At 66.0% G+C, this 13,483-nt stretch overlaps 2 protein-coding genes across 2 annotated transcripts; one reads left to right on the top strand and one right to left on the bottom strand.

The window, feature by feature from the left end:
* The first annotated feature begins 719 nt into the window (after window positions 1-719).
* On the top strand, window positions 720-10,556 carry CNNM4 (cyclin and CBS domain divalent metal cation transport mediator 4). Its single transcript, XM_066206195.1, has 7 exons — window positions 720-2,139; window positions 5,774-5,917; window positions 6,004-6,141; window positions 6,734-6,903; window positions 6,981-7,080; window positions 8,207-8,385; window positions 9,178-10,556. Exons 1-7 carry the CDS (start codon window positions 720-722, stop codon window positions 9,376-9,378), a joined length of 2,352 nt encoding a protein of 783 aa, XP_066062292.1. The 3' UTR covers window positions 9,379-10,556.
* A 60-nt stretch (window positions 10,557-10,616) lies between these two features.
* ANKRD39 (ankyrin repeat domain 39) lies at window positions 10,617-12,752 on the bottom strand. Its single transcript, XM_066206196.1, has 4 exons — window positions 12,570-12,752; window positions 12,226-12,329; window positions 11,575-11,778; window positions 10,617-11,348 (listed from the first exon to the last, which is right to left on the bottom strand). The coding sequence occupies exons 1-4, from the start codon at window positions 12,700-12,702 to the stop codon at window positions 11,211-11,213; spliced, it is 579 nt and encodes a 192-aa protein (XP_066062293.1). The 5' UTR covers window positions 12,703-12,752; the 3' UTR covers window positions 10,617-11,210.
* Window positions 12,753-13,483: the final 731 nt, after the last annotated feature.

Genomic DNA, 13,483 nt, shown 5'->3' with positions numbered 1-13,483 from the left:
AGGCGCGGGACTGGGGGGCGGGACCGGGGGTGACGCCCCCGGGGGGCGGAGGGGGCGCGGTCACGTGGGTGATATAATGAGGGGGCGTGGTCACGTAAGAGTTCCCCGTGGGGGTGCGGTTTCCCATGTGATGTCATAAAGAGGCGTGGTCGTGTAGACTCGGGGCGCGCTCATATATATGACGTCACACGGGGCGTGTCCCTGTCTGTGCCCCCCCGAGGGAGCGTGTCCACCCATGTGACTCCCCCAGAGTGGGCGTGGTTTGTCTGGTGACGTCACCTCAGGGTTGTCCCCAAGTTCGTTTCCCCCTGCTGCGAGGCGGAGCCCAGGGGCTGTGACGTGTGATCGAGGGGGCGCGGCCAGAGGAATGACCTGGGGCGTGGTCGTGTGTGTGACGTCACCACCGGGGGCGTGTTTCTGTAATAGCCTCGCCCACGGGACGCAGTCACGATTAGTACACCCTGCGGGAAGGAGACGCCTCTGTGTGTGACGTAACCTATGAGGGCGTGGCCTGATACTTCTGGGGCGTGGCCAGAGCGTCCGTCCGCCGGGCCGCGTCCTGTGTGGGCGTGACCTCATTGCCCCTCCAGGGCGTGCCGAAGTGACGTCACCGCAGAGGGCGCGGCCCAGCGCGTGCCCCTGGGGGGGGCGCGCCCCACGGGCGTGACGTCACCGCGTGGGCGCGTCCGCCGTGCGTGACGCTCCCGCCAGTGCCCAACATGGCGGCGGGCGGCGGCGGCGGCGGCGGGAGCGCCGGCGTCGGCTGTGGGGGGACCCCGCTATCCCCGGGCCCGTTCCTGCCGCCGCTGCTGCTGCTGCTGGCGCTGCCCGGCGGCGCCGTGCCCGCGGCCGACACCGTGGTGCTGGGGCTGCGCCTGGAGGAGAGCACGAAGCCCGCGGCGGCGGCGGCGGCGGGGGCGGCCCGCGGGCCCATCCGCCTCACGGAGGGCAGCGAGGCCCTGCTGCGCCTCTACGGGCTGGGGCTGGGCCCGCGGGCCGCCGAGCGCGTGGCCTTCGCCGAGCTGCGGCCGGGCGGCAACGCCTCGAGCGGCAACGCCACGTGCCACGAGCGCTCGCAGGACCTGGTGGTGCGGCCGGGCCCCGCCGAGCCCCGCGACACCTCGGCGCTGCTGCGGGTGCAGGTGCAGCCGCTGCGCAAGGACGAGCGGGCCAAGACCTACGTGCTGTGCTCGCAGCGCCGGCCCGGCCAGCCCTGGCTGCCGCACCAGGGGCCCGACGGGCACGTGGTGGTGCTGGAGGAGAAGAAGTCGCTGCTGCCGCTGTGGCTGCAGGTGATCCTGATCGCGGGGCTGCTGGTGCTGTCGGGGATGTTCAGCGGGCTCAACCTGGGCCTGATGGCGCTGGACCCCATGGAGCTGCGCATCGTGCAGAACTGCGGCACCGACAAGGAGAAGCGCTACGCCCGCAGGATCGAGCCCATCCGCAGGAAAGGCAACTACCTGCTGTGCTCGCTGCTGCTGGGCAACGTGCTGGTCAACACCACCCTCACCATCCTGCTGGACGACCTGACGGGCTCCGGCATCGGCGCCGTGGTGGCCTCCACCATCGGCATCGTCATCTTCGGGGAGATCGTGCCGCAGGCGCTCTGCTCCCGCCACGGGCTGGCCGTGGGCGCCAACACCATCGTGGTCACCAAGTTCTTCATGCTGGTGACGTTCCCGCTGTCCTACCCCATCAGCAAGCTCCTGGACTGCATCCTGGGCCAGGAGATCGGCACCGTCTACAACCGGGAGAAGCTGGTGGAGATGCTGAAGGTGACGGAGCCCTACAACGACCTGGTGAGGGAGGAGCTCAACATGATCCAGGGAGCGCTGGAGCTGCGCACCAAGACGGTGGAGGACGTGATGACCCCGCTGCAGAACTGCTTCATGATCAACAGCGACGCCATCCTGGACTTCAACACCATGTCCGAGATCATGGAGAGCGGCTACACGCGCATCCCGGTCTACGAGGACGAGAGGTCCAACATCATGGACATCCTCTACGTCAAGGACCTGGCCTTCGTGGACCCCGACGACTGCACGCCCCTCAAGACCATCACCAAGTTCTACAACCACCCCGTGCACGTCGTCTTCCACGACACCAAGCTGGACGCCATGCTGGAGGAGTTCAAAAAGGGTGAGCAGGGCTCCTGGGGGTGCTGCTTGCTTGCTTCTCTGGCTGGAAGCAAAAATTCCAGCGGGTTTTGCTCTCCGGAGCTGGGGCTGCCCGTGCCGGGGGTCTCCAGAGTGGCCACGGTCCCAAGGGAATGAGTGACACAGGCAGAGAGGGGGGTCACCAAACTTTAGTCCCAACCCCGGTTTTCTGGGTTTGGAGCTTTCCTTTGCCGGGAATGTTTCCCGGCTCCTTGTTTTTGATTATTAGCCTCGGAGGATTTTGGAGAAGCGCTGGAAAATCTCCGGGCTCCTCCGGCTCTCTCCTCCGGGCTTTTCCCTGGAGCTGGGGGCGGCCGGGGCCGCTCGGAGCCGGCTCCATCCTCGCTCTGCTTCCCCAAAAAACGGCAGCAGGAGGAGGAACGGCGTGCGGGCTGGCCGTGGGGAGCTCCGAGGTGGGATTTGCCCTTGCCGAGGTCCTTTCCCGAGGTTTTCCAGCCGCGGGATGAAGGAAAGCTCCCGCCTGCGGAGCAGCTGTGCCGGCCGTGACCCCGCGGCTCCCGTGACGCTCCCGGGAGGCTCGGACAGAGCTCTGTGGGACATTCCAGGGACATTTCGGGATTCCTGAGCCCCTCCTGCAGCAGGGACCCGCGCTGGGGGAAGGTTTGGGAGGTGCTGACCGTTCCAGCCCGGTTCCCAAAGCCGGGCAGGGAGGCTGGGGTTATCCCGGCTGCTGGCAGCGGCTTTCCCTGCCCGGAGCCCGATTAAGGGATTTAAGCTCCTTCCTTCCTTCCTTCCTTCCTTCCGGGCACAAAGCCTCGGCGCTGTTATTTTTCCACCGCCGGCTCAGGAGCTCGGGAATTCCTCCCGGCAAATCCCTCCCGGCTCCGGGACCTCGCTGCCCCGCTCGGGGCCTGGGGCAGAGGCAGGACGTGCACCCAGAGGGGATAATTAACCCGCTGTGCTAATTGTGGGGCTCGGGCTCTGCCCTGGGCCGCGGGGATGCCACGGGCGCTGCCCTTGGGGTGACAATTCCCACATCCGGCCTCTTCCCGAGCTTCCCGCTTGAGGATTGCAGTGGGGAATTTCCCTCTGGAGCCGGGCTGGGAGAGCTGGGAATGTTCACCTGGGGAAGGGAAGGCTCCAGGGAGAGCTCAGAGCCCTGGAGGGGCTCCAGGAGAGCTGCAGAGACACTGGGGACAGGGCCTGGAGGGACAGCACACGGGGAATGGCTTCAGATGGAAAAAGGGAGGTTTTAATTAGATTTTGGGAAGGAATTCCTGGCTGTGAGGGTGAGGTGGGGCTGGGCTGGAATTCCCAGATTTGCCGTGGCTGCCCCTGGATCCCTGGCAGTGTCCCCAAGGCCAGGCTGGAGCGCCCTGGGGCAGTGGGAGGTTTGGGGAATGGGACTGGATGAGCCCCGAGGTCTCTCCCAACCACTCCGGAATTCCATGGGGATCCCTGCTGTCCCCCAGGACGCTGACGGGCTGTGGAACCTCTGGAATGTCCCATTCCTGGCGGCAGCTCCAGCCCGGGGACCCCTGGCAGTGGCCAAGGGCAGGCTGGAGCCCCCTGGAGCTGTCCCTGCCCTAAGATCCGTCCCAGCCATCCCAGCATTCCCTGAACACCCCGTGGCTTCCCCCCGTGCCCGCTTTGGGGTGCAGGGGTGTTTCCCCCCTCGGTGACCCCCGTCCGGCCTCTGGGGCGCCCTTTGGGCTGGCGGGGCTCTGCCACGGCCCCTCCCTGTGCTGCTCATCCCGCGGGGAGCAGCTCCTGACTCACCTGGGCTGCCTCACCTGGCCCCAGACAGCCCAGCGGGGCGGCCAGAAAGGCGCCCAGGGGCCCCGACAACAACCCCGGCGAAAAAATCGTGTTTTCACCCCTCAGGCGCCGCCTTCTCCCGCCGCTGTGGCCGAGGGAGGAGGAAAAAGGGGATCTGGGAGGTGCCTTTCCCTAAAATCAGCTTTTCCCTGAGGGATCAGGAGCCAGAGGCTGCTGGCTCTGGAATTAAAGGGTGGGATGAGGTCAGGACGCTCCTCTGAAAGCCTTGAGGAGGGAGAGCGGGTTTATTTGGGATGAGGGCAGGTTTGGGATGGGGCAGGATGAGGGCAGGTGAGAGCCTTGGGGAGGGAGAGCGGATTTATTTGGGATGAGGGCAGGTGAGAGCCTTGGGGAGGGAGGGCGGGTTTATTTGGGATGAGGGCAGGTGAGAGCCTTGGGGAGGGAGAGCAGATTTATTTGGGATGAGGGCAGGTGAGATCCTTGGGGAGGGAGAGCGGATTTATTTGGGATGAGGGCAGGTTTGGGATGGGGCAGGATGAGGGCAGGTGAGAGCCTTGGGGAGGGAGAGCGGGTTTATTTGGGATGAGGGCAGGTGAGATCCTTGGGGAGGGAGAGCGGGTTTATTTGGGATGAGGGCAGGTGAGAGCCTTGGGGAGGGAGAGCGGATTTATTTGGGATGAGGGCAGGTTCGTGCCTCCTCTCCCTGGCGCAGAGCTCATGCCAGGAGTTTTCCCCGTGTGAGTTTGGGAACAGCCGGGGCAGGATCCGAGGGCCGGGACTGAGGTGGGACCAGCCCCGCTGCGTCCCTCCAGCTCAGGTGAGGGGAGCGGAATCCAGGGCTGGGAGCTTCTCCTGCCCTCCTGCACCCTCGGCTGCCTGCCCTGGGATGTTTTGGCCGCGGGTGTCCCCAGATGTCCCCTCGGGACAGGATCAGCCGGCTGTGGGACGGTCCCGATTGCTGGCGGTGTCCCCACAGCCCGCGGGGACATCCCGGCCATCCCGCAGCCTCCCTGGCGCCTCTGCCCCAGCCTTAACGGCCTTAATGAGTGTCATTACCCCGGGAGTTAATTGGTGTCATTAGCCCGGGAGGGAGCGCCCAGCCCAAGGGCTCCTTTAGGTTTTAATGAGTTTATTGCTCCGGGGAGGGACAGGAGGGGCTGGGGCATCCTGGGGACATCCAGGGGACATCCAGGGGACATCCCAGGGCTGGGACATCCTGGGGACATCCAGGGGACATCCCAGGGCTGGGACATCCAGGGGACATCCAGGGGACATCCCATGGCTGGGACATCCTGGGGACATCCAGGGGACATCCCAGGGCTGGGACATCCAGGGGACATCCAGGGTACATCCCATGGCTGGGACATCCAGGGGACATCCCATGGCTGGGACATCCCAGGGCTGGGACATCCTGGGGACATCCCAGGGCTGGGACATCCTGGGGACATCCCAGGGCTGGGACATCCCAGGGCTGGGACATCCTGGGGACATCCTGGGGACATCCAGGGGACATCCCATGGCTGGGACATCCCAGGGCTGGGACATCCCAGGGCTGAGGACATCCAGGGGACATCCAGGGGACATCCCAGGGCTGGGACTTCCAGGGGACGTCCCAGGGCTGGGACTTCCAGGGGACATCCAGGGGACATCCCATGGTTGGGGACATCCTGGGAACATCTTGGGACATCCCAGGGCTGGGACATTGTGGGGTGGGGACACCTGAGGGCTGGGACATCCTGGGGACATCTTGGGGACATCCGGGGGACATCCCACGCCTGGGACACCCTGGGGGCATCTTAGGACGTCTCATGGCCGGGACCCCCCGGTGACGTCCGGGGCCGTTGGGGTGTCCCAGTCCGACGCCTGTCCGCGCACAGGTAAATCCCACCTGGCCATCGTGCAGAAGGTGAACAACGAGGGCGAGGGCGACCCCTTCTACGAGGTGCTGGGGCTGGTGACGCTCGAGGACGTCATCGAGGAGATCATCAAGTCGGAGATCCTGGACGAGTCCGACACCTACAGTAGGTCTCGGGGCTGCCCCCCGGCGCAGATCCCGCCCGAGGGGCTCCTGTGGGTGTCCCCCGAGGTGACCCCGCTGTCCCCGCAGTTGACAACCGCAGCAGGAAGAGGGTTTGCAACCAGAAGAACCGCAGGGACTTCTCGGCCTTCAAGGACCCCGACAACGAGCTGAAGGTCAAGGTGTCCCCTCAGCTCCTGCTGGCCGCCCACCGCTTCCTGTCCACCGGTCAGTTGGGCGCCCTCGCCGCGTCCCTGCGTCCCCTCTGGTCGCTCCGGCCAGGGGTCTGGGGCTCCGTGCCGCTTTTGGTTGTGTCCCCGTCACGCGGAATGGAAGGGGACAAGGCTGGGGGCGGGTGTCCTGGTCCCTTGGGTCGTGATGGCTTCTTTGGGACCCCCGGGATGGACGTGCTGGGCCTCTGGGGACCTCCAGGGTGGACATCGCAGCCCCAGGGTCTCCTGGACCATCCCAGGATGGGAATTCCAGCCCCGAGGGTCTCCTGGACCATCCCAGGATGGGAATTCCAGCCCCGAGGGTCTCCTGGACCATCCCAGGATGGGAATTCCAGCCCCGAGGGTCTCCTGGACCATCCCAGGATGGGAATTCCAGCCCCGAGGGTCTCCCACTCCATCTCAGGATGGGAATTCCAGTCCTGAGGGTCTCCCACTCCATCCCAGGATGGGAATTCCAGTCCTGAGGGTCTCCCACACCATCCCAGGCTGGACATTCCAGCCCCAGGGGTTCCCCACTCCATCCCAGGACGGGAATTCACTTTCCCGAAGGGATTCAAACACTCCCTGACCCTTTCCCCCCTCTCCAGAGGTGACCCTCTTCACCCCCAACTTCATCTCGGAGAAGATCCTGCTGCGGCTCCTCAAATACTCCGACGTCATCCAGGAGCTGAAGTTCGACGAGGAGAACAAGAAATCCCCGCGGCACTTCCTGTACTGCAAGAACAAGCCGGCCGACTACTTCATCCTCATCCTGCAGGTGCCGGGAGCGGGGAACGCCCCGGGGATCCCGTCCCGTGGGGTTCGCACGTGCGTCCACGTTGTTTCTCCCGGCAGGGCAAGGTGGAGGTGGAGGCTGGCAAGGAGTGCATGAAGTTCGAGGCGGGAGCGTTCTCCTACTACGGGGTGATGGCCCTGAGCCCCCCGCCTGGAGCTGGTGAGCGCCCCCAGACCCTCCCCGGGACCCCTGGGCTGGAGCTGCCCTGGGAACGGGGGATTCCGGAGGTTCCAAACGCCATCGGTGTCCCCAGAGCCGTCCCAGGGGACGGCAGGAGTGGTTGGGATGGGTCTTAGGGCTCCGTGGGCAGCTCCTGCTGCTCCTGGTGGCTCCAGCCTGGCCCTGGGGACTCTTCCTGGGGTCCCTGGGGTGCAGCTGCCCTGGGAAATGGGAGATTCCAGAGGTTCCAAACCCTGTCAGTGCCCTGGACGAGCAGCTCCGTGCCCCAGTGGCCGATTTCAGGATTTGGGGTTATTGGGGTTCTTGTTAAACCTGCCCTGTTAGGAGGAGTTCAACTTCTAGAATCCCACCCTAACCCTCCACGAGGGAATTCCACAAACCCCTTCTGCCTTTAGAACTGGGTGGAAAGCGGGATTCTTGTTAAACCTGCCCTGTTAGGAAGAGTTTAATTCTTCCAATCCCACCCTAAACTTAACCCTAACCCTAAATCTCCACGAGGGAATTCCACAAACCCCTTCTGCCTTTAGAATGGGGCAGAACCTCCCCTGTTAGGAAGAGTTCAACTTTCAGAATCCCACCCTAAACTTAAACTTAAACCTCCACGAGGCAATCCCAGAAACCCAAGGGAATCCCAGAAACCCCTTCTGGTTGTAGAACGGGCTGGAAAATGGGATTCTTGTTAAACCTGCCCTGTTAGGAAGAGTTTAAATCTTCCAACCCCAACCTAAACCTAAACCTAAACCTCCAGGAGGCAATCCCAGAAACCCGTTCTGCCTTTAGAATGGAGTGGAACCTCCTGTTAGGAAGAGTTTAAATCTTCCAACCCCACCCTAACCCTAAACCTCCACGAGGCAATTCCAGAAACCCCATTTGGGTTTAGAATGGAGTGGAACCTCCCCTGTTAGGAAGAGTTTAAATCTTCCAATCCCACCCTAACCCTAAACCTCCGGGAGGCAATCCCAAAAACCCCTTCCGCCTTCAGAACGGGGCGAAACCCCACAGCTGGGGGGCCGGGCTCTCCGGGGGTGACCCGCGGGGAGCGAACGCGGGCCGGGGAAATCCGGCGAGCGCCGGAGGACGATCCCAAGCCCCGTAAACCCCGCAGAGATCCGCTCCCCGTCCCACATGAGCGGCCTGAACCGCTCGGCCTCGCTGAGCTACCACGAGCGCTCCGAGTCGGGCTCGTCGCCCGTCAGCGGCAGCAACAACCAGCTCAACGCCGGCGGCGCCCAGTACGTGGCCGACTTCAGCGTGCGCGCCCTCACCGACCTGCAGTTCGTCAAGGTCAGTGCTCCCGGGGGGATTCTGCCGGGAAAAACCCCGGCGGATCGGCCTTCCCGCAGGGAACTGTGCCGGGAAAACGCCCCCAGGGTGGGGTTACGCAGCCCTCGGCGCTCCGGCGGAGCGTCGGGGTGAGCAGCGCGCTCTGCCCGGTCCCCGTTGGGGTTTGGTGACTCGGGGGTCCTGCCCCGTCCTGGCATGGGAGTCCTGACGCTTTGGGGTCTCCTACATCATTCCGGGTTGGGAATTCCGTGCCTTTGGGTTCTCCTACAGCATTTTGGGCTAGAAATCCCCAACTTTGGGGGTTCCCTACGTAATTTTGGGATGGGAATTCCATCCCTTTGGGGGCTCCTACCCATCCTGGGCTGGGAATTCCACCACTTTGGAGATCCTTAAATCATTTTGGGATGGGAATTCCATCCCTTTGGGAACTCCTACATCATTTTGGAGTGGGAATCCTGACACTTTGGGTCTCCTACACCATTTTGGGGTGGGAATTACAACCCTCTGTGGGGCTTCTACCCGTCCAATGGGAATTCCATCCCTTTGGGGTCTTTTAGACTATTTTGGGATGGGAATTCCACCCCTTTGGGGTCTCTTAGACTATTTTGGGACGGGAATTCCACCCCTTTGGGGTCTCCTACCCATCCTGGGCTGGGAATTCCACCACTTTGGGGACCCTTAAACCATTTAAGGACGGGAGTTCCATCCCTTTGGGGTCTCCTACATCACTCTGGGACGGGGCTCCCCACCCCTGGGGCTCTCCCACGCGTTGCCCGCTGTGTCCCGGCGCAGATCACGCGGCAGGAGTACCAGAACGGGCTGCTGGCCTCCCGCATGGACAGTTGTCCCCAGTCCCCCGACAGCGGCGCCCCCAAACCGGAGCCGGGCGTCCCGGAGAAGGCGGAGCCGGCCGACGAGACCACGAGTTTGCTGAACGAGAGGAACTGCCTGAGCCGGCGCAGCAACCACAGCGGGCTGGAGAACTCCATCTGACCCCGGCGGCCCCGGCGCCCGCCCGCCCGCCGCACGGACCTTGGCCCGCCGGCACCGGCGCCGGGGGAGCCGGGAGCCGCCGCAGAGGCGGCGTGGTGGGGCTGGACGAGCTGCGATGGAGCTGCTGCTGCTCTTCCGGGCTGGCTCGCTGTGGGATCCATCGATCGATCGCTGTGGGACAGATCGCTGTGGGATTGATCGATCGCTGTGGGATCAATCGCTGCGGGATCGATTACTGTGGGATTGATCAATCACTGTGGGACAGATCCCTGTGGGATTGATCAATCGCTGTGGGATCGATCGATCGCTGCGGGATCGATCGATCGCTGTGGGATCGCCGGATGGACGCGGCGCGGGCGGCGCCACCTCCGCCGGCACGGCGCCGACGGCTCAGGGAGCTCCGGGTCTCAGTCTGCCGCCCTGGGGACCCCGGGGGGACACCCCAACCCTGCCAGGGTCCATCCCAACCCTTCCAGGACCCCCAGGATGGACATCCCAACCCTGCCAGGACCCCCGGGGTGGACACCCCAATCCTTCCAGGGTCCATCCCAACCCTGCCGAGCCCCCAGGGTAGGGTTGTCCAGCCCAAGCCTGCCAGGACTCCCCGGATGGACGTCCCGTTCCTATGGGATCCCTGGGATGGAGATCCCGGTCCCTCAGGGCTCCCCCACCGTTTCGGGATGGAAATTCCATCTCTTTGGGGTCTCCTGCACCACTTTGGGATCCCCCGGGACGGGAATCCCGGCCCCTCTCGGGTGTTTTGGGGTCCCCAGGATAAATCCCTTCCCCGTGCCCACCCCCCTTTCCCCGCTGGCCCGGGGGGGTCCGGGGGACGCGGGGACGACGTCGGGGTCCCCCGGGGGGGTCCCCGAGTTCTGGGGACACCCCAAATCCCGGGGCTGTCTCAGGGTCTCGGGGCAAGGACTTGGGGCCTGGATTTCGGGGTGACACAGCGCTAGTGACCAAAGTTGTAGAGGCAGGAGGGGGCCGAGGGTCCCCCCAAAACCCCTCCCCGGGTTGAGGGGGGAGACCCTGACCTCCCCCCCACCCCAAAAACCGGAATAAGCACAAGTTCCCCCCGGGGTGAACTCCTGTAAGTTATTTGGGAGAAGGTTGAATTATTTTTGTTAATCACATCTCGACGATCAGTTCCTAGGTCCTTCCGCGGGGAGATTTTAGAAATAATAATAATAATAATTAATAATAATAATAATTATTAATTAATAATAAGCCAGGAAAAAGAAAAAAAAAAACTTTTTTATTAAATCTTCCTCTATGCAAAAATCCCTCCTTTTCCTCCCCCCCTTGGGAATTCCTATTTATTGTTCAGGTTTGATTTGTATTCTTGGGGAGCTCGGGCCCCGGGGGGAGGGGCGGGGGGGGCCGGGCCTCCCCCTCCCGGTTCTGCCCCTCCCCCTCCCTTCCCCTCCCCCCCCCCGGCTGTGAAACCGACCGTGGAATTTTTATTTCATGGGGTTTTTTGAGGGTTTTTTTTGCCAGATGGGTTAATAAAAATTCTATATCTGTACCTGGGTGTGCTCGGTGCCGCGCGGGGCGGTCCCGGTCACCGGCGGGGGGTTCCCGGTCACCGGCGCCGCTTTAAAGAACGCGACGCCTTTAAATTCTCCCCGGGATTGTTTACACCGTGAGTCTCCGCCCCCCAGGGGCAGCGCGGGCGGTGATTGGCTGCGCCGCCCGAGGCGGGGCGGGCCCACATGGAAGGCGGGCGGTGATTGGATCAGAGGAAGGGCAGTGGGCGGGGCGCGGCGGCGGAGCGCGGAAGTAGGAGCGGCGTGCGGCGGCGGTACCGGGCCCGGGGCTCCCGCGTCCCCTCAGGTGTCCAGCAGGTCCCGCACGGCCGGGTGCGCCCCGTCCCGCGGGCTGCGGCCCCGGGCATCGCGGAGGGCGGCGAGCGCCGGCCGGTGGCGCAGGAGGAGGGCGCAGAGCTCGCGGTGCCCCTGCTCGGCGGCCTGGCGGGCAGCGGTGTCACCCCCGCGGGGACACGGGCACCCCCGCGCCACCCACACGCACCCCGGGAGAGGAGAACCCCCGTGCCCCGCACCCAGTTCGGGCGCTGCCATGGACGGGGGGACACCCCGTTTCCCCCACCCGGTACCGGGACCCCGCCGTTCCCCCCACCCGGTACCGGGATCCCCCCGTTCCCCCCACCCGGTAGAGGCCCCCCCGTGCCCCCACCTTGTGCAGGCCGGTTCTGCCGTCGCTGTCGGTGGCCGCGGGGTCGGCGCCGTGCTCCAGCAGCAGCTCGGCGACGGCGCGGTGGCCGCAGTAGCAGGCGCGGTGCAGCGGCGTGGCCCCGCCGGGGGTGCGGGCGTCGCACGGGGCGCCCCGCTCCAGCAGCAGCCGGCACACGCCCAGCTGCCCGCTCCGGCTGGCGTAGTGCTGCGGGCACCGGGCGGTGGGCGAGGCTCCGGCTGCCCGGGACCCCCGCGACGGGCTGGGACCCCCGGGACCCCCGTGCCAGGGCCGTGTACCCCGCCAGGACAGGACCCCCGGGACCCCCGTGCCAGGGCCGTGTTCCCCGCCAGGTCAGGACCCCCGGGACCCCCGTACCAGGGCCGTGTACCCCGCCAGGTCAGGACCCCCGGGACCCCCGTACCAGGGCCGTGTTCCCCGCCAGGTCAGGACCCCCGGGACCCCCGTACCAGGGCCGTGTACCCCGCCAGGTCAGGACCCCCGGGACCCCCGTACCAGGGCCGTGCACCCCGCCAGGTCAGGACCCCCGGGACCCCCGTACCAGGGCCGTGCACCCCGCCAGGTCAGGACCCCCGGGACCCCCGTACCAGGGCCGTGCACCCCGCCAGGTCAGGACCCCCGGGACCCCCGTACCAGGGCCGTGTACCCCGCCAGGTCGGGCTCCGCGGGGTCCCCGCGCCGCTCCAGCAGCTGCAGCACCCGCGCCTCGTCCCCGTCCCGCGCCGCCGCCCAGATCCCTGCGGGCAGGGGGGCGAGTTCAGACAGGGACGGAACCCCGGGACCCCCCGAGATCCCCGGGCCCTGCCCGGAGCGCTCCGGTACCGATACCCCAGCCCGGAGCCCCCCGAGGCCCCCGGTACCGACACCCCAGCCCGGAGCCCCCCTGTGCCCCCTCCGGTAGCGGGTACCCCAACACCCCTGAGCTCCGGGGCGCCGGTAACCCGGCCCTCCTGCCCGCCCCCCGGAGCCCCCCGGACCCCGCTCGAAGTCCATCTCGGACAGGCTCTGGTGCACGCTGGGCACGGCCACGCGGCCCGGGCAGCACGGAGCGGGCATCGCCCCCGGGCCGGGGCAGCACGGAGCGGGCGGAGAGCGGCGACCACCGGCCATGGCGGCGCCGCTGAGGGGACCGGGCCGGGGAGGGCCGAGGGGAGGCGGGGAGGGCCGAGTGAGGACGGAAAGAGCCGAAGCAGGCTGAAAGCGGCCGGGAAATGCCGAAGGGAGCCGGGAATGGCCGAAGGGAGCCGAAGGACCCCTCGCCTGCCCGTTCCGGCGCATGCGCACTCTCCACAGCCTCCCCCGCAGGGCTCCGGTGCCGCCGCCAGGGGGCGCCAGCGGCCGCACACAGCCGCTTTTGGGGACCCGGGTTTGTGTCCCCCCCCCGCCGGTTTCGGGGTCCCCAAGGCCCCCGATCAGCAATGGCAGTCACGGGGCTCCAGCTCCCCAAGAGGGGGTCCCCGGGCTCTCCCTCCCCAGTACGGGGGTGCCCGGGCTCCCGCCTTCCGCCGCTGTGGCTCCCCAGGCTCCTCCCCCCGCTCAGAAATGGGGGTCCCGGCCCCCCAGCAGCATTGGGGGTCCCCCTCCCCCGGCTGGGATTCCCAGCGCTGCCCCCCCGGTGCCGTTTCCCACGGCCCTGACCCCATTCCCAGCCCCCCGAGCCCATTTCCTGCGGCTTTTCCCAGCAGAGGCTCCCCGGGGACCCCCCCGCGCTGACCCCCGGCATCCGGGGAGCGGAGGGGGGAGCCCGGCGCGGCCCCCCCGCCTGGGAACGGCTCCGCTTTGCCCTTTTTTAGCCCCGCTGGAGCTTTTTCCATGAGCTCAGCACGGCGGGGGGAGCCCAGAACCAGCCCCCAGAACCCCCCCAGAACTCCCGCGGGCGGCGCTTTGCAAA

The sequence above is a fragment of the Chamaea fasciata genome, unplaced genomic scaffold (genome assembly GCF_029207755.1).
Source record: "Chamaea fasciata isolate MVZ Bird 193981 ecotype frontalis unplaced genomic scaffold, bChaFas1.0.hap1 SCAF_30, whole genome shotgun sequence".
Taxonomy (NCBI): Eukaryota; Metazoa; Chordata; class Aves; order Passeriformes; family Sylviidae; genus Chamaea; species Chamaea fasciata.
The sequence above is the reverse complement of the archived record's forward strand: the minus strand, read 5'-3'. Positions and strand labels throughout refer to the sequence as shown.